This window comes from Halichoeres trimaculatus, unplaced genomic scaffold (assembly GCF_033239565.1).
Source record: "Halichoeres trimaculatus isolate MK-OKI-2021-1 unplaced genomic scaffold, fHalTri1.1 fHalTri1_scaffold_20, whole genome shotgun sequence".
In the NCBI taxonomy this organism is placed as follows: Eukaryota; Metazoa; Chordata; class Actinopteri; order Labriformes; family Labridae; genus Halichoeres; species Halichoeres trimaculatus.
The window spans coordinates 23,133,730-23,160,190 of NW_027437198.1; the positions used below are offsets into that span (position 1 = coordinate 23,133,730).

Here is a 26,461-nt window from a genome sequence, read left to right on the forward strand (position 1 = left end):
ACGGATTATATTGTGGAAAATTCTGACTTTTTTCTGTAATTTAGAGAAAATTTAAGTTTTTCAGGTGCCCAAATGTGAAATGGCACAGCTTTTTCCTTTCTGGTAGTTCTTGAGGTGTAGGACAATCACATTTTGTGAGATGTAAACACTTCAGGACATACTACGACAATGGCCTTTGGACAGTTTAAAGCCCTTTGCACACCAACCTACTGTTGTTCAATGCAAGCTTTCAAACTAGAGCAAAATTTGAATTTTTTTTGGACAGAGGTTGACTTTCCAAAGTTTTGCTTGGGACAAATACACATCGGACCAATCAAAAAGCCCGTTGTTGACAGGTCACATACTAAAACATTCAACATTGATCGTATTCATGTCCCGACACCCTAGTTACGACAAAATACATAAAAACTACAAAGACAACGATTCCAAAAACATTGTTTGGAGGAGAATACCTGCGGAAATTGAACATAACGCCTCCAAATTTTTCGCAATTTCGTGCCATTTATTCCTGTTGTTGCCATTGGTGTGCAAAAGCCTTAAGAAAGCAGAAGACCTTGTTAAAAACGCTACTTGGTGTGGGGAATATCTTAAATCATGGGCATAGAAGGAGCAACCAAGGTCTCCAATTACAGATGTAAAAGCCCAGAAATATAACTTCAGGGCCAATCCTATTTCTACCCCTTAGCTCTTGGTTTTTAGCATTCATGTTTAGCAAAGAGGTGTTCCAGTTCTCCATAAGACTAAGGAACAGACCTTGAAACTAAGACAAACCAGGACCTCACTTGAAATCTAGGATTTTGACAAATGTCCCATTATATGGATGTTTTTATCAGGTATGTATGGTGGCCGTTGGGTGTCAGACGATTTGCAAAAGCTACAACACAAATGCAAGGGCAAAAACTCAATGGAAGTCCAGCCACGATGAAAGTTAAAAGGGCTTAGTTATCCTAAAGGACAAAGAAAATTTATGAAAGTAAGTAAATAATTATCTTTTCTAACCTTATCTATGGTAAATAAAGCTTCATACTGTTGTCACCCTTTGGTATCCTTCACAGTTCTTATATTTCTTTACTTACCAGTAATACATCATCTCATATTTAGCTTTATGAATCAGTCATGTCATGTTAGTATTAGAGCTTTAGTTATCATAGCTAAAGTTATATAAAAAAAAACAATTATTAACTTACTTTAACAACTTTTCTGTGTTTTTGCTTTTGCAAATCGACTGACACCTACTGGTCACTGTAGATATCCAACCTCTGGTCTAAGAGACAACGCTGAAGTGCTGGAATATGCTGTTTCTCCAACTTCCACTCGGACTGGCTCCAAAGTACCTGAAGTCACAGACATACCAAGAAAAAAAAAAACAGTTTTCACAGCAGAAATTAACCTACAAACTGCATTAGCCTTATAAGCTATGAAATGCTAACGTTACAGTATTTAGAGGCTACATGATATAGCTTCTGAATATTGTAGCGTTAGCTTAACTTTTCATAGCTCAGCTGTCTCATCACTCATGTAACGTAGTTGATTGTAGTGAAGTCTGTTTGCTGTGACTGTATCACCCTCATGTGACATCAGTTTATCGTCACTTTGTAAAAATATGTTCAGTTTGAAACATATTTCCCTTCCCCTTGGCCCTTAAACAAAAACAGCACCTACACATGTTCAAAAAAATAGTCTAAGTAATGAGAGGGTACTGCTTTGTCCACAGGGGGCGCCAAAATCAACACTAATCAAAAAGTTTAATTTGTTGATTCTTTGAGAGAGTTAGCCGAACTAAGACTTTGTGACGCAGATCCTAAACCCTAAAGGATGATTTGCTTTTCCGGCCTCCTCTCTGCTCGTACTCCTGGATGATGTGTGTGTACTGCGTATTGAAGTGCGTTCCAGTAACTGAGCGTGTGGAAAGCCCGCTTAGTGTCTGTTATCGGAGGATTGGAAGGTCTCAGGTCTGCTCTGAAGGCAACCTTGAGCTGAAGGAATTTGAGGGAGATAAAAACTCGGCCCTGACATCTGACTCTCAGATAGTTTCCCATCTCAGGGTGCGTGGATCGGCATTTCTACGCCCATTATCTGCGCACAGCTAGTGCCAGGTGACAACAGCTGTCATGTAGGGTTAAACATAAATTCTCACAGTGGCCTGGCCCATTGGATGTCCAAACCCCTCCCTACAAGCCAAAGACTTTAATGTTAGCTATGGAAAGGGTTGTGTTTCAGTGAAGGTCATCCTGGGTAGTGGAGTCTTCATAGAAGGAAATAACCACAGGGATGCTCTTCACACGTATGAGGCAGTGTGGTGTCACGGCTCTTTGTCTCTCGCTGCCCTCTTCAGCTCACATTCCCGTCTCTGTCGGCTCTCACACCAAAGGGTCATGGGAAGGCATGTGTGCTCCTTGGTTAATTTTAGCCCTCACTTTATCAAGGCTGTTGAGACAAAACACAGAGCAAGCACCTCAGCCTGTCTGCTGGAGCACGAAGCCACGTACCCTCTGATCTACAAACACTTCACTGATAGAGCGACGGGATGGATAAACATGGGCTGCTGGTCACTACCGTCCTCTGACAAGGTGGAGTCCTGACTTCTTAGACACAGAGGTCACAAACTATGGACGTAGAGTCTCCTGTTGGTCTGTATTTCACAAGTTCACCAGAATAACAAGCCAGCTCTGGTAGTTTTAAAGTCTGAAGTGATTTTATTTGGACGTCAAGTTTGTACATCCTGTGGTTTGCACCTTGTCTCCTCATCTGACTTCCCAGCTTTTACACCTCTTGAAAAATAATCCATCAGGTTTCTTGTCAGCCTTTTTTCAGCATTTGACCCATGTTTCATTTTTACAAACCAGACATGTTTTCAGACACAAAACCAAACAAAAAAACAAAGCTGTTTTGTTGTTGTTGTTTGTATCACTCATGGTGTCCACAGATTAATATTCCATCAGTGTGATGCCACAGAAGGAGAAGATGCTGCTATTTTCAGCTCAGGGACTTGTGATGTGGGGTGAAGCAGAGTAGACTGATGAGAGGTCTGCACTCTGTCAGTGTCACACAAGCATCAAGTCACTGGGAAGAAAGACACAAGAGCAGGATGTAGATTTCAAAATAAAACACCCCATTCATTAAAAAAAGTTGTAGAAAACAGGGATCACGGTTTTCTGGGAATCTTTTCCTGCTTCCTCTTTAGGGTAAAATTCATCATTACTTTGAAATAGTTGCATTAATAAAAACTCTAAAACTCTGCAGATAGACCTGATTTCTCGTATGTCAGGAAAATTAATCCATACAGAGTTTGTGATGTCTCCACATACAAACAATATATAAAAAAAACTTTTGTTAGTCAAAAAGATTTATGATTTGTAACAGCTGGTTTCATAGTTTTGGGCCCTTGGGATCAGAAAACTTAGAGAACTAACGCTGCTATAGGAAACAATCTTTAAAAGAGATCATATTGTTCATGTTTGTGAGGAGGCCCAGAAGTGCAAAACACAAACCTATTACAAAAAGAAACAAAGCGAAACAAAGAAAAAAAATTTTATAAAAATAAACAAAAAACAAAGAAAGACAACCCCCCCCCCCCCAAAAAAAATACAAAGAAAGCAAAAAAAATAAAAATAAACGAAAAATAAAAAAATAAAGAATGCAAAAAACAACAACAAACAAAAACAAGACAAAAAAAATTTGAAAAACAGAAGAAAAAAAACAACTACAACAACAACAAAACCCAACAATGATCACAAAAACAACAAAGCACTTTTTGTTCTTCTTTTTGTGTTGTTGGTGCTAATTTCTTTTTTTTGTTTGTTTTTGTTGAGCTCCCTCTTTTTGTTGCCATGTTCTAGTTTTTTATTTTTTTTTTATGGACGTTGTGTCCTCTTTTTTTATTTTTGTACTCTTTTTTGGTAGATGTGTTTTTTTTTTTTGTCATGTTCTCTCTTTTGGTCATCAAGCTTTTGTTTTCGTTTTTGCGTTTTCTTTTTTTGTTGTCATGTTCGCTTTTTTCGTCATCATGTTCTTTTTTGTTAATGTGTTCCCTTTTTTCATTGCGTTATCTTAATGTTGTTGTATTTTGCACTCCTGGGCCACTGTATGTTGGCAATCAATTGAACCATGTACTTCTTCACTGGTGTTTATACATGTAGTCAGTGAAAAACTTCAGATTTATGGGCTATGAGTTGTTCCTAAAAAATGTTATACTTGGTTACTCTTTCAAGAACTTTATTTTTTTCTTATTTCATGGAAACAAAGCAAACTATGCTGCTCACTGTGAGAGGAAAGACTATGATGTGTATTTTTGTGGTTTTACAGCTCAATACAAGCTCACCTGACAAATTCAAAATTACAACTAAAACCAACCTTTAATTAAGATAAAAACAGAGAGAATAAAAAGTGTGGAAGTCTGCTTTTGGCTTTTACTTTGAAAGTTTGTCACACGGTGGTTCCGCCCTCGTTCTGTCTGACAGTCGCTCCTGTGAGGGGGGGGAGTGGAGGGTCAGTGCATTCAGAGGATCCGATCAACAGGAGCGTCTTCGTCTTCCTCTCTGAGCCGTGTTCAGACTGGAGGGAGAAACTGAGATCAGATATCAAACTCAGACACTCTGACAACTTTCTCTCCTCCCGCGCGTTTTTCTTGATTCTACGGAAGTCGAAATCCGGAGAATCATGCGCGTTTTTATCACAGCGCACGTGGCTTCTGTCACATCTTTTTCCACATAAACGTGCAACATCCCGCTTCTGTGAACTCCCTGGCAACCAGAGCTCCTCTTCCTCTCATCCTGCTGTGCTTCATCCCTCACCATCACCACCATCCAAAGCAGAGGGAGCCGGAGTCTTAGACGCGTTCTCCACTTTTCTCCACAGCAGGGACTTTTTAAAAAAAATCTTTTTTCCTTTCTCTTTTTTTTCTTTTTTCCAAAAAAACACACGTGAAGGGGAAGTGTGTTTTTATCTCAGCACCGAGATGCCTGTGAGACGCGGTCATGTTGCTCTCCAGAACACCTACCTGGACACTATCATCAGGAAATTCGACGAGCAAAGTAAGTGCGCATGGCGTGCGTAAACGCAACACGCACTGATGATTGAAACACAGTGTGATCTATTTCAGGCTGTAGGGAAAGAAACCTAAACGCTTCAGGAAAGTGTGCAGGAAAAGTGCAGATTAGTTTCCCTCAGGTCACATTATGGATTCATGCACCTGCAGATGTGTTTGCTGCTGAGTGCACACCTGATGCCTGACAGTATGTTCCATTAGCTCACATGTTCCACTGGCTGTAATGGAAAAATAAATCATTTCTCCACCACTTAGGCCTGTGATAAAACACAGATGACCAAAGATAAGACATTTCCTTATTTGCTGAGGCTTTATAAATAAATTCCTTTCTCATCACAACACTTTATAATAACCCTAATTTGATCCAACCAACTAAGGATAAAACAGCTGATTCCTGGGAACTCAGTTAAAGTTTTTATTTGATCCTATCTTCAGCTGATTTTCTCCAAACTATTCAAATGCCTCCACAGCTTGTGTGCCTGTGCAGCAGCATGTACATGTAGGACCAGGTGAGTGCCATAGAAAAGCAGTGCTGCTAAGCAACCGTGTGACGATCAGTGTTTCCGCTCTGGGTCCCAGATAATGACTTTGGACTAGATGTGCTTTCCATCAGAGGGGCTCAGCCATTTACTTTAGAGAGTGGAGCTGAGTGAGTCCCCTCCTCTCCTCTCGTCTGTACGGCCTGCACACAAACAGGGAGAGCTGTTTAACCCAGTTCACCACATCATGACACCACTGAGAGCTGCAGAGGACATGTATGTACCGTTCATCTCGGTCATTGGCATCACTCCATTAGCAGCGCTGGAACAAAACCCTCATGGTCCCTCTCCATGTGCACTACAATCCTGGATAGCAGAGCTAAAAGGTGTGTGAGCCTTGAGGGTTTTATGAATGAGGAGTTCCTCTGCGTCCATTAGGAGCAGCACGGACTCCACTTTGCTTCTAAAAATAAAGAACCATAAAGTAAATCCAAACAAAGGTGAGGAAATGTCAACATTTATCCAACATTAAGCTGTAAACATTGGTAAAAACTGGGTCAAACCTTCCAGTCGAAGCCTGATGGACCTTAACAACCTTTAATTTCCCACAATCTCCCTGAGAGCAGGTGTGACGCCGCTGAAGCTCTCACCTTCAAGTGCCCACCTGCTCCTCCTCAGTCACCTGGGAGAAACTGTGACACTTATAACATTAGCACCCAGGAATAATGGACTTCATCAGTTTCACTTCAGCGGAGTGCGGCTTTAAGAGCCATGAGGCGTTTTCTGTTCCATCAGTCTAAATATAGTTTAACCTTTACGTTGTTTGATGGTGGAGCAGCTTTGATAAGAGATTAATACACAACAGGTGAAAAAAAGCAAAAATTCAAGATTTCAAAGCTCTTGTTCCTAACGTTGACATTTTTTCTTCTTTCCTGTTGGTTTCTTATAAATTTTAGACTATCCAAGACTTTGGATGTTCAGTTTTTAATCTCATGCTCCTCAAATAGCCGCTTAAGGAGGAAAATATCAAACATTTGGTCGTTGTTATACTGCAAAAATCTTCAGACTGTCTTTATCTCTTCTGATGTTTAAACAAGATTCCAAAATGAGCAGCATGACTCCTCACCAGAACCACAAGGAGAGACCACATCAGTCCTTTTTAAGCTCCCAGTCACCAGCTTCTGATACATTTAAAACTATTTTTTTAATCGCTTTTACAGGAGATTTTATCTGAGCGTGTTTTAAGTTACCGTAACTTACTATGCTGCTTTTTTCACAAGCAGCTTCTTTTTTAAAAAAGAAATATTCTTTTTTATTGATTTTTCTATTTTAAATGCACAAACATTGGAACAAAAATAAGAAAGAGAAATAAGTAGAAGAAAAAGAGAGTGAAAATAAAAAAACAACAGGAGACAGGTAATCAAACAACACATACAAGAGATAAATAAAAGAGCACACAGTCCTTGTCCTCCAGATCAAGGTTAAAATAGTTAACTAAAATGAAACTGAAAACATAAACTAAAATTTAAAAACATTGCAGTTAGCTCAAACTAATAAAAACTAGAAAACAAAACAAAACAATAAGTAAACTAAAACTGTATCCTGTGTTCACAAAACTAACTGAAACTTACCAAAATTAAAGACAAAATTTCCTTAGTTATAGTTTTTGACAATATTAATCGCCTTTAGGTTTTAAATTCATTCGACACATTTTCCCAACCAATTTTACGACAGTTTTTGGCAGTTGTCAGTGCCTTACAGCACCATCATAGGGACGTACTGGGACAAGCTTGTTTACTGCACTGACTGTCTGTGCGCTGTGCTGCGACAAAATGTAGTGGAGCAATGAATCAGAGCATCTGTAATCGTCTGACTTTATCTTTACAAGTTTCTAATTATCAAAGCTCATATTATATTGATTTGTATAATTTATGTTTATATTATTTTTATGTAATTTATTTTTGTATTTTTTTATACTAAGTTTATATTATTTTCTTGTGTTTAAGGCAGCAGCCAACAGTTCAGTATCAGCATTAACTGAGCAGTGAGCACTATGTTGGACTTGAAAACAAACAGTATTACAAAATATTTACTCTGACCTTTTTGAATCCTGCACCTGGTTAATAAGGTATGAAAAACTAAAACTAAACTGAAACTAAACTAAAACAAAGCCTTGTTGCAAAAATCAAAACTAAATAAAAACTAGAATGCCCGCTCTAAAACTAATTAAAACTAAACTGTAGTGGAAAAAAAATGTCAAAACTAATTAAAACTAAACTATAATGACAAATCCAAAACTATTATACCCTTGCTCCAGATTCAGATTTAATTTACTTATTCTGTAAGACAGAGTGCAGTGGTTCTCAGATCCTCCAGAAATTGTCTGATTTTTGATTAAGGTCATGAGTCAACTTCTAAAGAGGAATAAGAGCAGAGATCTGTGAGATCCACATGTTGACTGTCGGGGCCTGGGGAGTAGACCACCAGAGCAAAATACATTTTTTAGACAGAAACAAAAGAATTATCAACAGAGATGTAGTGTTCGAGTCCGAGGAATTGTCTGGAACCCCCTTCCACAAAGTGTGAATGTGGTCACATGACCAAAACAAGTGAATAAATCTACCTTTATGTATATTACATTTATAACAGAGATTGGAAGTATCAGGGAACATTTTCTGAAGGCGAACAGGTGTGTAGTAAGTTTGATGAAAAAATTTCAAGTTCTTAGTTTTAGGGAAAACTCTGCTGCAAATCTTCCAGTCTACAGAGTAAAACGTCACCTCCAGATCACGCTCCCATAACAGCTTCAGAGCGTCATAGCCTGAGGAATCAGAATAAAGCAGAGAAGTAAGGAGGAAATTTTGCCAGAACTATCGTATTTTCCATCTCTGACAAACTCATGTGGATCTTGCCTGCCCTCACAAGCAGTTTCTTTAACCTTTTTTGGTTTCGTTTCTCCTGATGTTTTCCTTTGATTTTTATCAGTCTGTGGTTTTTAGCTCTTTTCATATTGTTTGATTCTTTTCTGAAGAAATCTGGAAAATCATTTTCATGCTTTCATATCCTGCTGTCTTGATTAGTGCAAACGTCTCCCTACACGTCTTGGCCTTAAATCCATCCAAAACAAAAACCATGCAATTCATTCAAATTACATGTGTAACTAGAAAACCTCCACCAAGTATATTGTGATTGTCATGCAACACTTTAGCCCGACTTTAATGTTATACTCCCTTTCAGCAGACTGTCTGCTACAATTTGGTGTTAGTTTCTGGTTTATACGACCCAGTACATATTTCATATTCCAGATCTTAGTATCCAGAATATTGCCAGGATCTGGATCGTACTTTTACATCTGTCAGGAATTATGGTGACCTTCTCTTGTCTTGTTTTGCAAAGCAATCCGACCATTTATGGTGGAGTTATATACACATATGGTGAAAACAGCCCTATCTCACAATGATAATGGATCCTTCAAAAAAGTCCTAGATCCAGACGGTGATCCAGATCAGCTCCAAAATGAAACCACTTCTTCCTTATCTCATTTTGAACATTTCCTGAAAATTTCATCAAGATCCGAAAATATGTAATGGTCTGTTGATCTTTTTTTACCTGCTAATGTTTCATTAAAGCTCTAAAAACTGAATGATTATTTTGTCATTTATGGTGAATCCCTGTTTTTCAGCAGCTTCTAATTGGTCATTTAGAGTCGATAAAGTACGGAAGCTCAGAAGTTTTTAACACCAAACGTTCTCCACCCTCCAGATCGAAAGTTCGTGATCGCCAACGCTCAGATAAAGAACTGCGGCATCATCTACTGCAATGAAGGTTTCTGCCAGATGTTCGGCTTCACCCGGGCTGAGATCATGCAGCAGCCCTGCACCTGCCAGTTCCTGGTGGGACCCGGCACCATGAAGAGCGCGCTGGCCCAGCTGGCCCAGGCTCTGCTGGGCTCCGAGGAGGGCAAGGTGGAGATCCTGTACTACGATAAGGAAGGTAAGGAAGACGAGGAGAGGAAAAACGTAGATCTCTGAGGGGAACAGTCACCAGCTGAATAAATGGGTTTAATAACAGGGACAAGGACTCTGCGGATCAGGAAGAAAAACTACTTTAATACTGTGCCGCGGTGTTCAGGGTCCTCTTTCACTTGGTTGGTATAAACTAAATCATGCTTTCTTTACGTCTGCATCATAAACAGCTCAGCAGTGATTCTGGAGAGACTGTAAGAACAGCTGATTGGATTGCATCCTTTAGTGATTAGACCTGAACATAACGTACCCATCAGGGTTTTTGCCCCTCATAAAGTCCTCAAGTCCTAAAAGCAGGGAACCAGATGGATGTGTGCTTCTTTCGGGGGCACGTCTTTGGTTTTTCCCTCATCCTGGTCTTATATTCCTGTCACGGCGGCTTGTGAATGGGAGTAAACGCAGGCTCCCACTTCGTCTGCCGTATAATGTGTTTGTGTGATCCTACCTCTCTCCCGTTTCTATTCTTAGACCACACTGATTGCAGGGTGAAGTTGGACCTGACGGATGTGAGCTTATTTAGACTGTTTTAGCTTTCATCTTCACCCTCCTCTTCTCTCTGTTTCCACCTCGTGACCTGATGAGAAATATCAGCTCAGCAGGATCCAGTTCAAACCCAGCTGTCCCCCCTCATTGTGTCTCTCTGTGTCTTGTCTCCTACAGGAACCTGCAGACCGTGCCTGGTGGACGTCGTCCCAGTGAAAAACGAAGACGGCCTCGTCATCATGTTCATCCTGGACTTCCAAGAGCTGAGGGATTGTTCTCTGAAGAAACCCGGCCTCAGACAGAGAGTCGCCCAAGGATGGAACTACTGTAAACATTAGTCTCACCTGCATGATGAACGTTTAAACATAGGACACATGAGCGATGCACGCCACTTCTGTCTGCGTAAACCCCTCATGAATCATTGTGCACACATGTGTCAGCATACTGAAGTTTCAGCTTTGAGATATAAATTTAAGAGACAAACAAACGTACACAAACTGAATGTCTGACTGAAAAATACATGTTCTGTTGTTGTGATAGTTCATCATCAGCTTGGATGTTTCTCTTCGTCAGGTCAGAATCGCAGGTTAAAGATGAGGCTGCCGGTGCTGCGCTCCATGAGGCGACCGTCACTTTCCAAAGATCAGTTTGAAGGAGTGGTCGTGGACTACCTGCAGGTGAGCAAAACACGCTGCAAAAACTAAAATCTTATCAAGTAATTTTGTCTTATTTTCAGTAAAAACTGTCTGATTTCAAGTTATTTAAAAACAAATATGACATCTTAATTGCTTGTAACAAGTAACTTGACGAGCAAATTTTTCTCCCTTGGCTTCAGCTGCTAAAATTAAGAATACAAAGGTGAAGAGATAAGACATTTTTGTTCATATTCAGCACATTTCACTCATTATTGTGTTTCTGAAAGTCTGTTTAAAGTATTTTAATTAAAAAATGAGTGTTTTCTTCTTGTTTTAATACCTGAGATTACTTCTCAAGACATACTTTTTCTAGATTTAAAGTCTTATTTCAAGGTTTCTTGTTAAGTAAAATTATTTTACTGCATGGACAGATGATTTGACTAGTTTTAAGAGATAATCTCATCCAATTTTGTGTTTTTATCTTGTGTTTAGGCGCCCCCCCTTTTCAGCATTTCTCAAACTGTTTCCTCCCTTTATCCTGATTTTGTTGAGCGATATGCATCTTGTAGGATGCTCTGTTACTTTGTGCGCACAAGCGACACTTAAGTTTGTTTTCCCCTTGCTTGTTAGTAAACACAACATTCAAACTGGGCTCCTCCTTGGCTCAGTGCCAGCAGCAGCACACACCCACAGCCTCTGACTGTAGCTATGTGAACACATTCACTATCTGTAGTATCTTGTTTCTACATGGAAGAGACTCGAGACCTGTACACCTGAATTAGCATGTTAGCACAAGCTAATCACGGGGTGTTTGACACATACCTTGTTAGCAGAAAGCTAACTCGTGTTGCTCTTCGTCAGAGCTGCTCTCTCAAAAGCAAGTGAAAGTCGAGACAAACTTCACTTTGTTAAGTTAAAAGCATCTATCTGACGTTTCATTTCACTTAGGTTGTTTTTTCCTTCCTTCGTATTACATCCACTATCTTAGCTCCTCTGATTAGCTTCTTCCACTCGCTATTATCAACACACAAAGTCACTTACCCACTGGGCGCTCTGTGATTGGCTGAGGTAACTATGACTACTCTCTGCCCAGGAATGACCCGACGCAACCAAAACATCAATATCCAGGCAAAGGAGGGGGTTGTGGCAGACACTGACATTGACACACGTTTAGAGGTTCATAGGAGACGATTGAGCAGAATGATTCCCATAAAAGTTGACCTTTTTTTTTAAAATCCTGACGACTTTACCTTTAAGTCATGGGTCAGAAATATTTATAATGATTGTTAAAAAAAAATAAAATAAAAAAAAATAAAAATGATAATAATAATAATAATAATAATTATTATTATTATTATTATTATTATTATTATTATAAAAATAATATTAACAACAACACCAATAATAATAATAAACAAATAAAACAAAATAAAATTAAATAAAAAAATTAACTACAGTGCTTTACATTATAAAAAAAAACAGAAAAAAAGAAATAAGATAGAGGAAATAGAAGAAATATAAAAGAGAAATGTGAGGAAAATCATAGAAATATAAAATGCTAAGAACCACCGACAAATAAAGGAAAGGAAACATCATTAGAGTAAAAGCAATAAAAGAATTAAACATATTAAAACAACAAAAGGTAAAAGATTTAACGTCCTGCCCATCATACTGTCAAAAAAAAGATAAAAAAAACAGAATTAAAAGCAGCATTTTGCCAATTAAAAAACATAAAGATGTGTCTTTAAAAGAGATTTATAAGATGACAAAGCCATTCTGATCTCCTCAAGATTTTTTTCTGGATAAAAATGACCTTATTTTAGATAATTTCCTCGGCTACAATAAACAATACAATTAACACGTGCATTTTCTCACAGTTAAGTTGTTGCTAGAAAAAGGTTGATTTTCCACACACAAAAGTCTGAATATTAAATGTTCTCTGTACAGTCTCACCTGTCAGGAGAACTGTTTAAAATTCTGGGACCAGTGTCTCAGCTCACACTAGATACACACCAAAGGATGAGGGAGAAATCTCCCCCTGAGTTCATCTTCATCGTCTCAGAAAATCCCCTCATCTGTGTTTAGACATTTCTTCCTGACAGTATCCACACCGGGCCGAGTCCTGCTGGTGTAGGACTCAGGATTATCTGGCAGGGATGAAGCATTCACAGGATTTAGCTGACATGCATCACGGCTTCTTGTTTTTTTGTTTTCTGCAGCCCAACAGCGAGGAGGTCCCGCTCAAAGAATTCAGAATCCCGTCCAAAGAGAGCTGCATGCAGTCTGAGACCGAGGCCCTGATAGAACAGGACCAGGACCCTCCGTCCCTTGCAGCCCAGTCGTCAGGCAAGCAGCGCTCCTTGTTGGACCCCAGCAGCGCCTTCCCCAGGGGGTCCTTACCCCGAAGCTGCTCTCGGGAAAGCGTCCGCAGCCTCCGACGGGCGTCCTCGCTGGATAACATCGATTGTATGAGGACGGAGTGGAACAACCGGCCTGGAGACGCTCGAACCAACAGCAGTGAGTGTCAGACAGAGATTCATCACCCTTCTTCTCACGTCTTCTTCTCCTCATCCAAACTCTTCTACATTGTTTCCACTGCTGCAGATCTGAAGCCCAACGCTCTGAACTCCACATCAGACTCCGACTTAATGAGACTCAGAACCATCAACCGCATCCCTCAGGTCACCCTCACCTTCGGCTCAGACCGCATGAGGCCCCCCTCACCCACTGAGATTGAAATCATCGCGCCGAGCAAGATTAAAGACCGAACCCAGAACGTCACAGAGAAAGTCACTCAGGTCACACAGGTGAGACGAGTCCTTTTCCATCTGCGTGAAAGAGGAGAGGTTTTTTAACATCTCATCTTTCTTCTTTAATCTGAAATCTGAAACACCTCTCTGTTAGACTGTCACCATCCTGAGTCCTGATGCTCGGGTCGTTGGTCATTTTGTCTTTGCTCTGCCTCCTCTTTCTTCCCCCGTCATCACCCCGGCACAAATACAGTTCAGACATGTCTAAAAATAGTTGATGCTTCTGGCTCAATGAAGATGCTAGAAGACATCTGCAGTCACAGGGTGAGAGTGTGAAAGAATAATCTCACCTGAGGTGTGACGTCTATGACACCAGCTGCAGAGCACCTTCATCCATCACCTCTTATCACTCCAGGGAAGTCTCACTGTACACTGTGATCAGACGCACATGGGACAAATACTCTGATCCGAGCCGGGATCTGGGATTAGAAACCAGAAAAGCTGAAGAGAATTTTGGATTAATGGAAGCATCTTTTTGATTCGTTTTCTTGAAGTCTGAGGGTTACCCACTTTACCTCAAGGTTTACCTCAGAGGGTGGCGGACACTTTCTCCACCTTGCCAGGAGGTTTAATCCCACTTTGTGTAGCCGCACAGCTGAAAACAAGAATACAGATTTCAAGAGAACTCGATAAGAAAGGAATGAGTGATGCTAGATTTGGTTAAACCTGTGTCCAGTTCGGTCACCATGCAGCTTTTTGTGGAGTAAAATCAGCCTTGATGAGATTTTCTGATCATTTTAAACCACACTGCAAAAAACTGAAATCTTATCAGGTGTTTTTGTCATACGTTAAGTAAAAAAATTCTTTTTAGACTTAAAATGAGCCACATTCAACTGGTCAGTCCAGAAAAATCTCTTGTTTCAAGTTGTTTAAAGGCAAAAACAAGGTCTGAGTTGCTTGTAATGGCCCAATGCCCCAAATTTTGCCTAAAACTTGAGTAATGTCTCAATACAAGTAATTTTTTTCTTGTTCAATTGGCAAATTTATTATACTTGTCACAAGCAATTTGGACCTCATTTTTGTCTTTTAATGACCTAAAACAAGACATTCTTCTGGACTGGTCAGGTGATTGTGGCTCATATTAAGTCTAAAAGGGCATTTTCTACTATAAGACAAAAACACTTGATAAGATTTTTCTTTTTTATGGTGCATTCAACATCTCTGTTACATCTGCAGCCCTCTGCAGATATTTAAAGCTACAGTGAGAAACTTTCAGTTTGTGTTAGTTCTTGCGCCCCCTGCTGACAAGGCAGTACTTTTTTATCTCTTTGCTCATAGTTTCTGAAAATAAGCCAGCCTTGTCACTCATAATGAATTGAAGTGGATTTTCAAAAGAGGCTGTTTCATTCATTCATTCTCTTTACCCAGTGTCAACCCCCTCAGGATTCAGGATTCAAAGTGTTTTCCTGCACGGTGAAATCCTTTCTTTGCTGTTCACAATAAATGCCAACAAAAAATATTTAAATAGCAAAAAAAAATAAAAATAAAAATAAAAAATAGTAATAATATGTTTAATTAATTTATCTTTTTTGATATTTTTTCAAAAAACAAAAGTAAGAAAAACTGACAAAAATAAAATCTCAAATTTTGAATTAAAAAGGAGCAGAAAGAAGGCTTTAATAATATCTGCCCCTCTTACGAATCATTAATTAAACCAAAACAAAAACATTTAAATCTCAAACAGTTAAAAATATTTTTTTTAAAAGATAACAATGATTATTACAATAAAGAGAAATATACAAAAGTCTGAAAATAAAGCATTTTAAGGCAGCAGAAAGTGAAAATAGAATTTTGATTTGTGCAAAAATGAATGTAATGTATGTAAAATAAGAGTCGAAAGAAAGAGTTTTTGTGGTTTCAAACATCAAAAAATGACTTAAGGTACAAAATAATGACCAAACTGAGGGTTTTATTTGCTTTTGTAGATCTAGATATATAGATATAGAAGCACTGGTATTTAAGAAAAAAAAATGTAGACAGGAGCTTCACTGGAAAAAATCAAATCTTATTGAGTGTTTTTGTCTTATTTTCAACAAAAATTCCTTTTTAGACTCAATATGAGCCACAGAAAACTGTTCAGTCCAGAAAAATGTCTTTTTTTAAATCGTATTAAAAACAGAAATGAGTTTTGAACTTCTTGAAACAAGTTAATAAAAAATCTGCCAATGAAAAAAGAGAAAGTTACTTGTATAAAGACATTATTCAGGTTTTGAGATTTTTTTTCTTATTCCCTTGGTATATTTCTTTTTACTTGTTACAAGAAAAATAAGGACCTCATTTTTGTCTTTAAATAACTTGAATGAGACATTTTTCTGGACTGTTCAGTTGAATGTGGCTCAAATCAAATATAATATGATAATTTTTACTTAAAATAAGACAAAAACACTGGATAAGATTTCAGTTTCTGCAGTGTTCAAGCTTCAGAGATCCTCAGTGAGATTAAATCTATGAATACTTCTTCACTGTACAATTTTTATTCATATCACAAAACTTGAAAATAAAGTCTGTTAATGATAGAAAAGGTGACTGTCAGAGGAGCAGAGTGGTGTGGTTGTAAGGTTAATGGAAACAGCTCATTGTAAGATATAAAGGCTGCCATCAGACATGCAGGATTATCGATGCCTCTCAGTGAATTTTGTGCAGCGTTTTATTTGAATCACTGAGGATGAAGCGTTCTGCCCGTGTGGCTGCTTTGGGATTGAACATGCTGTCGCGGTGGCAGTGAGATCTCGCTGCTTCACACCAGGAGTGAGAGTGGTATCGACAGCCGGCTGTGACTTGGTGCACAGTGTGAGCGCAGTGTGGCGTCTGTGGAATAAATAAACCCAAAGATGAAAAGAAGAATATTGCATATTTTTCTGCTTTAGAAGTAGAGTTAAAGGTCTTTTGAATGTTTTCCTCGTACGGGTCTGACATCCATCTGTCTTTTGCATTTCTCTTTCTGACAGACGTCACAGCCCTTTACATCAGTTTCTTCCTGAATTGTGACTTTAAATCTTTTCTTTTGTGCATGAAAGTCTTAGAGACAGATCCACATTTCTCCTGTGATTATCTGCAGGCTGCATGACTTCTGAGTAATGTTGCCTCCCCTGGAAAACATTGTTTTTATATGAAAAACAAAATGCATGGCCTTCAGAGGATTGTGTGTGTTGTTTTGGATCAGTTTTGTGATCTCTGGGTGCAGATTTGTGGGGACCACAGCGTGTGAGCTGAAGAGGAGTTTTGATGACAGTTATGGAAGCGAGTGAGAAAAAAAGGCCAACAGCTGTGAGGTTATTGAGCGGCTTGATGCTACAAGTGACCTTGGCCTGTGGAGCTAATGGACGTGGAGGGCGGTGTGCCTGCTCTCAAACCGCTGACAAATCTCCAACCAGAGCCTGCCGAATCACCTCACAGCTTCCTCTACGTTCCTTTTGAGACGGTTTGACTCTGGTGGAAGTGATTGCATCGACTCACAGCGGGATCATAGTCAGAGGTCTAAAGTCAAACCCTGTAGGTCAGCTTCCAGGTCAATCGCTGCAGCGAGGGAGGAAACTTTATCTGTGGTCAATAAACACACAAACTGCATGTTTCCCCAAAAACCATCATGTTGTTTCACCTGTTATAAAATCCATACACCGTCCCCCTCTCAGTTATCTCTGGTTATACAATAAAATGCTTTGTTATCCTGCCTTTGTAATTGGATTTCGATTGGCACCTTACAGAAAGGGAAATGATGGTTGTCATCGATCTTTGCCGGCATTGATTCGTCTGCGTAACATGAAGCACAGAGTGTGATTGATTGTAAAAGACTGGTAACTGCAGAGAGCCTCGGTGAGCTGTGACTAGTCGCGTGTGTGTGTTTCTGTATGTGTGTGTGTTTGTGTGTGTCTGGGAATGATGAATTATGCATGTGTGGCGCCCCCTGGTTGTGGAAGAGGGTACTGCACACGATCTGGAAAAATCAACTTAGACTTCTTTTTATTGTCATTTCACAAATAACACAGCACTTGGAATGAAATTTCGTTACAATAAGTTTCCTGATTATTATCAGCCAATGTATAAAATTGAAGAAGATAACACTATAAAATGAATAAAAAAAAGCTAAACACAGAGTAGAAATGAGTGACCTATGTTTATTGACAAAAATATTTACATGGGATATTGCACTGAACAAAATAGCAGCAGTTTGGGTCAGGTTATTGAAAACTGGGGTGGAAGATTTTGTTCTGAGCAAAATTTTATTAAATTTTAACATGTAATAGTAATTTAAAAAAAATCCAAACATACAAATAACATAGACCCCAGAAATAGCAATAATGTATTACTGTAGTACATAACAAATGTGTATAATAAGATAATAATTAAAACAAATGGAGACGGGAAGGAAATAATGACCGAAAAAAATAATAAAATAAAAATCAAATGAGGTGATAGTTTTTTTAAAGCAATATTTTGATAATTTTAAACATGTGATATAATAAAAAAATCAAAACATACAAATAGCATAGACCCCAGCAATTGTAATAATGTATTACTGTAGTACATAACAATTTAGTATAGAGATAATATAAATAATAAGATATTTATAAAAACATCTATAGACAGGGAGAATATAATGACCAAAAAATGATGATAATGATAAAAATAATAAAAATTGACTGGGCTGGTATTTTTTAACAACATTTTATTAAATTTAAACATGTAGTGATAATGAAAAAAAATTTAAACAAACACTAGACCCCAGCAATAGCAATAATGTATTACTGTATAATATTTAAAAAAATGTTAAATAAGATAATAATGAAAACATAAAGACACAGGGTGAAAATGATGACAAAATAATAATAATATAAAAAAATTATATAAATAATTAATAGATAATTAAAATTTAATAAAATTGACTGGGGTGGTAGTGTTATTTTAAATAACATTGTATTTAATTTAAACATGTAAAAATAATAAAAAAATCAAAACATACAAATAACATAGACCCCAGCAATAGCAACAATGTCTTACTGTACAATATAACAAAATCGTTTTTTAAGATATGAATGAAAACCTTTAAAGACAGAGAGAAAATAACAACCAAAATAAATGAATGAATAAGAGAAATTGACTGGGGTGATAGTTTTTAATTGAAGTGGATATTTATTGCAGATATTGCACATATTTTTAGGATTATAAAAGATTAACCTGGATTTCATTATTGTTTTTGTAACCTTACTTTTTGAATACAGTTAAGCTGCAAATATGCAACTGACTAATCAAAAGATCAGCGCTAACTTTGCATGTTGGAGACAGTTAACATTTATCAAGACACCCCCAAAAAATTGCACACAGGTTCTCTTAAAAAAAAAAAAAAAAATCTGTAATATTTGAGGAATATCTGGTTCTTTCTGGGTTTTTTTTAAATATCTGAGACTTTTTTTTAATTAACCAGAGGACATAAAAAGGTTTCATGAAATGAAAGTGTACTATATTCAAACTTTCTCATTTGAGACTCTCTGAAATTGAATTTCTGTAACTCAGAGAGTCTCAAATAAACTCAAGAATAACAAAAGTCAACATCTTTATGGATATATTTAAGTTTGAGAACATAAAGTTTAAAGTAAATTGCTCAATTCAAACCTACAAACATTTATTTCTCCTGTAAAAAGTCAAACTAACTTTCATTAAGTCACGCTGCTGTGACTCTCAGAGGCATCGCTCACAGAGCCAGTTGACTTTCTGCCTCCGTCTGTAAGAGGATCCTGTGGTGAGGGCCGGGCCACACAGGCTGGGTGAGGCAGGAGGAGGAGGAGAGGGAGGGAGGGAGGCGCAGTCTGATGGAGCGGAGCTGCCTGCTCCTCTCTCAGTCGTCTTCCTGTGTTGGCCCTTTGGGTTGAGCGCCTCAGGATGAGCTTTAAGCGTAAACTCCAGCCTGTGAGTATCTCTGGTAGACTTCCTGAGAGCACCCTGGTGTCCTCCTCAGACTTTCCTCTCCCTTTGTTTCAGTCCATACTTTCTTTAATTTGCTGTTTAATGACATTCATCTTTATTTATCATCCTCTTCCTCTACAGGTGGATCTGTGACATGCACTGAAACTTTGTGTGATGTTACTTTTGTACATTTTTACATTTCTTTTGCTCCTGTTTCAGGTGTTTTTGAAGTTTGTGGGTGCAGGGATAGATGTCATATTTGTTTTTTTATTGGCATCAACACGATTATTTGGATGCAATTTAAGAAGAAGTTCAATATTTTTGAGATTTTGAACGACTTAGACTTGATAAGAGTGCAGTTTGCATTTGGAGTATATTCCAATTTGAGCATTAAAATTGGAAAGATTTGTTTGTATTGAGGTGAAATGCCCTCCACGCTCACGTCCGTTGACCTCTGTGAGTATCTATCAATCATTTCTTCCTGCTCTGACTCTCCTCCTCCTCTTTCTCCGCCTCTTCCCTTGAGCTTTCACACCTGTTCTCCACTTTCTTACACTTCATATGAATCTGTGTGCAAACCGTGAGCTCTCGCTGTGTTAATCACCAGCTAATGATGGATGCTTGGAGAGCCATTGCGTGCAAACCAGCGGTGTCAGTTGTTCTCTGGTCATCATTATGAAACAGAGCGGACGACATCAATACCTCGACACTTCTTGGATGAATGAACTTTCACTCGTGTGTTTACGTTCTAATTATTGTGTTGTCTTTTTGCATCTGTTCAGCTCCTGTGGTCAGTTGTGGACGCATGAGGCAACTTTTGTCTTCCTGCTTTTTTTCGTTCACCAAATATGGATGAGTGCTGAAGAGCTTTTCCTTGAGAAACAATTTTCTTGGACTATTTCTGGACTTTAACCGCATCTAAACTGGAGGAGAGTGGAGAAATGACATTTTGATGCAGGGAAATAGAGCTTGTGGCTCCTGCAGCCTGTCTTACTCCAGTGTCTATGACCATAATTATGCAAATTCAGAATTCAAATGATGGTGGAGGGTTTGCGAGGAGAACGGAAGGACAAAAAGCATGCAGAGCTGTTTTACATATGGGCGAAGTATGGTGCAGAAATGGCTGCATGTAGAGTTTAACCCTGCAGACTGTTACGTCAGCAATGCGCTGACCTGACCTTGCAGTTAACAAGAATGAATTAAAAACACTCTTCAGCGTGGCATCCGATCGATATTAGTACTTAATTCTGGTTCACAATTGACCAGAGCGCTGATAGGAGGGGTCACATGGCCTCATTAAAGGGGAGACTTGATGAACAGTCAGTGGAGAGCAGATGTAACTCTTTCAGCGTGTGGCTGTGCTTTTCTTAGCAGCCTGTATCTTAGTTTAAGATTTATAAAAGTTTTGTATATCAGAGGAAGAGGATGCAGGAGATGAGGTGGCCGCTGCACAGCAGGCAGATAGGGCTGCAGAGGGTTTGGAGAGGTCTCCTTCTCTACTGCTGTGGGCGAAACCAGGATGAGATTCTGGACAAAGAGGCTCTGATTGTTCTACCGGTCAGTGAGATCTTCTTTAACGACTCTTTCACTGTTTCCTGTTGTTCGGCGTTTTACTGCAGTTAGGGTGTGTGTATGAGTAAACCTGGACCGGGGCTGGAATATCAGACTGCTTTGTTATGCAAATGCTTGGAGCTGTTTGTGGTCTCATTGCTGCGTTGAAAATTTGATTGTTTGTTTCATTCGTTACCATCAGGAATTAATAGTGTGAGGAGCTGTGTCAGACAAGTTTATTTATCTTTTTAATTCCAGGTTAGAGACAGTTTTCCTAAAATACAACAAAGATGATAACATGTTGTAAAATATCTAACCTATTACATTTTATGATATTTTATCTTCTGTCTTATTGCATCAAACCACATCATATTGTGTTGTATCAATCTTTTTTTTGCATTGTATATTATTGATATCGTATCAAATGTATCAAATGATTATGTACAACATAGGTTGGTATTTTATCATATCAATTGGATTGTCACAGCATATGGTTGAGTGTAGCATGGTTCCATTTCAAAGCATTGTCGCCTCATCAATGCATCATATCTTATCATATCGTACCATATCCTATCGTACTGTGTCTTACCGTATTGTACTGTATCGTACCGTATTGTACGTTATGGTACTGAATCGTACAGTATCATACTGTATTGTACCGTATCGTACCGTATCGTACCGTATCGTACCGTATCGTACTGAATCATACCATACCCTATTGTACCGTACCGAACCATATCTTATCATACTGGATTGTGCCGGATTGTATTGTACTTTACCATACCGTATCGTACGTTATCGTACTGTAATGTACCGTATCATCCTATATTGTTCCGTATCGTACTGAATCGTACCATACCGTATTGTACCATACCGAACCATATCTTGTCATACTGGATTGTGCTGGATTGTATTGTACTGTACCATACCGTATCGTGAGACATTGTGTCGTACTGTATCCCATTGTACTGAACCGTATCGTGTCATACTGTATTGTGCTGTATTGTATTGTACTGTTCAATACTGTATTGTGTCATTCTGTCGTACTGTATCCTATTGTACCGTACCGTATCGTGTCATACTGTGTCGTACTGTATAGTATTGTACTGTACCGTATGGTGTCATACTGTGTCGTACTGTATCGTATTGTACCATACCGTATCGTGTCATACTGTGTCATACTGTATCGTATTGTACCGTACCATATTGTGTCATGCCGTGTCGAACTGTATCGTACTGTATTGTACTGTATCGTATTGTACTGTACCATACCGTATCGTGTCATGCTGTGTCGTACTGTATCGTATTGTACCGTACCGTACCGTGTCATACTGTGTTGTACTGTATCATATTGTATCGTACCGTGTCAAACTGTGTCATACTGTATCGTATTGTACCGTACTGTACCGTCCCGTATCCTGTCAAACTGTATTGTACTGAGTTGTATCTTACTATACTGTATCATATTGTGTCATACTTTATCGTACTGTGTCGTATCTTACTTTACAGTTTTGTACCAATCATATCCTACCATAGCATAATGTTATGTATTGTATGCATTGTACTGTACCACACTGTACCGTACAGAACCGTACCGTACTGCAGTATACTGTTTTGTTTTTTTTCGTTTCATATCCTACTGCACTTTGTAACATTCATTTGTATTATTGTACTGTGATGATTGTAATGATTTCATATCATCCATGATGATAAATGATAAAAAAACCATATTTATACAGCACTTTTCAAAAACAACATTGACAAGTGTTTTACAAAATAAGACAAACAGTAAAAAAAGAAATAAAAGAGAAATGAAGGAGAAATCTGAGAAGAAGCTGAAGAAAATTCAACAATACATTAGAGGCCAATAACCACCACCAAATAAAGGAAAGGAAACATCAGAAAAATAAAAACAACAAAAGTTAAAGGATTTAAGATCCTGTCTACGATACTGTCAGAGAAGTCTCTGTGTGATTATCCAGTCTTTCAGTACAGAGGGTTTCTGTGTGTTCTGCCAGAATGGATTATTTTACAGAAACACTCTGAGTTCAGCCGTTAACACTGACAGTAACCTTTCTGATAACCACTGAGTGCTCTCAGAGAAGTGTTGAGTTATGATGCAGTGCATGAATATTAAACCTCATCAGAAGAAGAAATCTGTTGAAAAATTAAGCCTTAAAACTTTAATCTGCTCATGAGAGTTATATTTAACAAATAAAATTTTAATTAGGAGTTAGGCTGATAAAAAGAAATGTTTTTGTTTCATCTTTTCAGTTTTGTGTTTGCTGTTAAAGCACTGAGCTCCTCCCATCTTCCTGTTTCCTGAGAAATAAATCCACTCCTCTTCATGACGGAATGATGAACCACAGCTCGCTGGTTATCCATCAAATGTTCAAGCCTCCATCTTTAATATTCTCACCGTCCCGTCCCTCTGTCCTCAGGTTTTGTCTCTTGGTGCTGACGTGCTGCCAGAGTACAAGCTCCAGGCCCCACGCATCCACAAATGGACCATCCTTCACTACAGCCCCTTCAAAGCCGTGTGGGACTGGATCATTCTGCTGCTGGTCATCTACACCGCCATTTTCACCCCCTACTCCGCCGCCTTCCTTCTCAACGAGGTGGAGGAGCCCTGCGGCTACACCTGCAACCCCCTCAACGTGGTCGACCTGGTGGTGGATGTCATGTTCATCGTGGACATTCTCATTAACTTCAGGACCACGTATGTCAACCATAACGACGAGGTGGTGAGTCACCCGGGCCGGATTGCTCAGCACTACTTCAAAGGCTGGTTCCTCATCGACATCGTGGCGGCGATTCCCTTCGATCTGCTCATCTTCCGCTCAGGATCCGAGGAGGTGAGGAACAAACAGATTCTTATCTACATTCAACTCAGCTGCTCTTTTTCCCATTCCCAACTTCAGACATTAACACTCTTCTTTCTCTTCGCCAGCCTCAGACGACCACTCTGATCGGATTACTGAAAACCGCCAGACTCCTCAGGCTCGTCAGAGTGGCCAGGAAGTTGGACCGTTACTCAGAATACGGAGCCGCCGTCCTTTTCCTCCTCATGTGCACCTTTGCCCTCATCGCTCACTGGTTAGCGTGTATCTGGTACGCCATTGGGAACGTGGAGCGGACAGGCTCGGCTCGCATCGGGGCTCTGAAGATCGGCTGGCTGGACAACTTAGCGGAGCAGATCGGTAAACAGTACAACGACAGCGATGCCTCCTCGGGGCCCTCCATCAAGGACAAGTACGTGACGGCGCTGTACTTCACCTTCAGCAGTCTGACCAGCGTGGGCTTCGGGAACGTCTCCCCCAACACCAACCCGGAGAAGATCTTCTCCATCTGTGTCATGCTCATTGGCTGTGAGTAGATACTGAAAACAAAGCACCCAGCCTGTTTGTAAAATGACTCTGTGACCGTGTTTTTCCTCTTTCTGTCTCTCTGTGCAGCTCTCATGTACGCCAGCATCTTTGGAAACGTGTCCGCCATCATCCAGCGGCTGTACTCTGGCACGGCCCGGTACCACACCCAGATGCTGCGTGTCAAAGAGTTCATCCGTTTCCATCAGATCCCCGGGGGCCTGAGACAGAGGCTGGAAGAGTACTTCCAACACGCCTGGTCCTACACCAACGGCATCGACATGAACGCTGTGAGTCACTGAGGCACGCACACACGCAGACAAAGCTCTGAAACATTTTGTTGCACGCTCTGGGTGGAAGCTGTGGGGGTATAGCTCAGTGGTAGAGCATTTGACTGCAGATCAAGAGGTCCCCGGTTCAAATCCGGGTGCCCCCTCTCTTTGATCAGCATCTCTGATGCCATCCTTCCCCTTGATCCTAAACCCAACCCAAAACTGACCTTTGAAGCAAATACCAAGGCTGTTTTCGGAACCACCTACAACACTAGTTGTGCCTATTGTTTGGGCTATTATTCAGTATGTAGTAGGTGGTATGTGAAACCATGCAAAACCTGCAGTATACTAAAAATCCCTGGATGTCCTACTGATCCAGGAAAATTTCTCAGTGTGCAACAGACCAGTCTACCTAGCATACTGTTTCCCACAATGCACAGCGCTTACGCTTTTTGTCAATGTGGGTGGCAGGTTTTGGTGAATTACCGCCATCTACTGGAATGAGTCAGCATTATAACTAAAACAAAACGCTAAAGTTAGCCGGTCTGTGAGATGGAAGTGAAATAATGCAAAGAAACTCCCATAAATCTTGTCACTTCCAGTCGTAAAAAAGGTGTTCACTTTTACAAATTCATTGGCACATATAAACCACTAATTCACTTTTTAAACCATACGTGGATTATATAGAAATGTTTTTCGATCAGCTGTAAAAAATAAAAATCCCTTTCTGATTTATTCTCAGTAAACAATATAACTTTTGGTGTAAGATTAAAAATCAAGAATGATGATTCTGTGTGATGTGATTAACAAAATAACTAAAAGGCCGAGATCTGCCCATAGGTTGTTTTGTACATTTATAATAAAGGCAAAAAAACATCATCTGTAGCTTCGCTTCTGAAACCAGAAACCAGAGTATTTAACTACAAAACAGACCCAACAGATCAGTCATACTACATACTACAAGCAAAAGCAGTAGGTAGTATGTAGTGTCTACTACATACTTTATTCACATGTAGTATGTAGTAGGTGGTTTGGAAAACAGCCTAAACAATCACAAATGATCCAGCGTTCATCTCAGTGTCAGGATACAAGTTCAAACAACAGCTGATCAACCTGTTTGTCCAAAAGGAAAGTGGAAGATGACAAACGATTGTTGTCCAATTCTGAAAGTGGAAAAAGATCATCTTCACATCAATGCAATTTGTTATTTGGGACATAATTACTATATATATATATAAAAGTGTAATCATGATTCAGAGAGGAGTTAGGATGGACCCCTTATTTTTGAAAATAAATAATATGAAAAAACATGCACAATTAAGGAAATAAGTGAATAGATAGATATAAAATTCAACTGTTTAGTCATCAGTTTATGGATTCATTTTTGTATTTATTTTTTTATTTTTCAATTATTTAAGTTACTCCCAGTCATGTCTTGATGCAACCTTTATGAGTCTGTGAGCTCATATAACAACATGAATACAGGATTCATGTGCATGTGGATCTTCTCAGAAATCAGGATTCATTTTTCATATCCTGGGATGGAAAATAGTTATCTTGGTTGGCCGTTTATCATTGCTTACATATGAATTTTTTGGCTTGTCAGTGGGGGTATAGCTCAGTGGTAGAGCATTTGACTGCAGATCAAGAGGTCCCCGGTTCAAATCCGGGTGCCCCCTCTCTTTAAACAGTATATCTGATGTAATTCATCGCTTCTGTCCTAAACCCAATGTGAAACTGACTTCTGAAGCAAATACTGCAGAAGCACAAAAATTCAACCTCAATGTTGGGATTCAAGCTCAAACAACAGTTGATCAAAAGGTGTAAGATGATATTAGATCAGTGTACAATACTGAAACTGTTCAAAGATAGTGGCAAAATGTTGATGGCAAA

General features: G+C 39.1%; 1 protein-coding gene and 2 non-coding genes across 4 annotated transcripts in view; all 3 read left to right on the forward strand.

Annotated features, from left to right (window-relative positions):
• Positions 1-4,511: 4,511 nt before the first annotated feature.
• The window catches only part of kcnh6a (potassium voltage-gated channel, subfamily H (eag-related), member 6a), a 28,001-nt gene continuing 6,051 nt past the window's right edge, over positions 4,512-26,461 (forward strand). The window contains exons 1-9 of one of the 2 annotated variants that reach the window (XM_074697305.1): positions 4,852-5,033; positions 9,289-9,519; positions 10,212-10,361; positions 10,608-10,711; positions 12,889-13,186; positions 13,274-13,476; positions 23,373-23,786; positions 23,882-24,299; positions 24,387-24,586. In XM_074697305.1, coding sequence (XP_074553406.1) covers positions 4,958-5,033; positions 9,289-9,519; positions 10,212-10,361; positions 10,608-10,711; positions 12,889-13,186; positions 13,274-13,476; positions 23,373-23,786; positions 23,882-24,299; positions 24,387-24,586 — 2,094 coding nt within the window. In that variant the 5' untranslated portion in view covers positions 4,852-4,957. Of the gene's footprint in view, positions 5,034-9,288; positions 9,520-10,211; positions 10,362-10,607; positions 10,712-12,888; positions 13,477-23,372; positions 23,787-23,881; positions 24,300-24,386; positions 24,587-26,461 lie in introns of both variants that reach the window. The other variant, XM_074697308.1, reaches the window with a different exon arrangement.
• On the forward strand, positions 24,661-24,732 carry trnac-gca (transfer RNA cysteine (anticodon GCA)). The gene has a single exon. It is a non-coding gene; the product is annotated as a tRNA-Cys (tRNA).
• trnac-gca (transfer RNA cysteine (anticodon GCA)) lies at positions 26,176-26,247 on the forward strand. The gene has a single exon. It is a non-coding gene; the product is annotated as a tRNA-Cys (tRNA).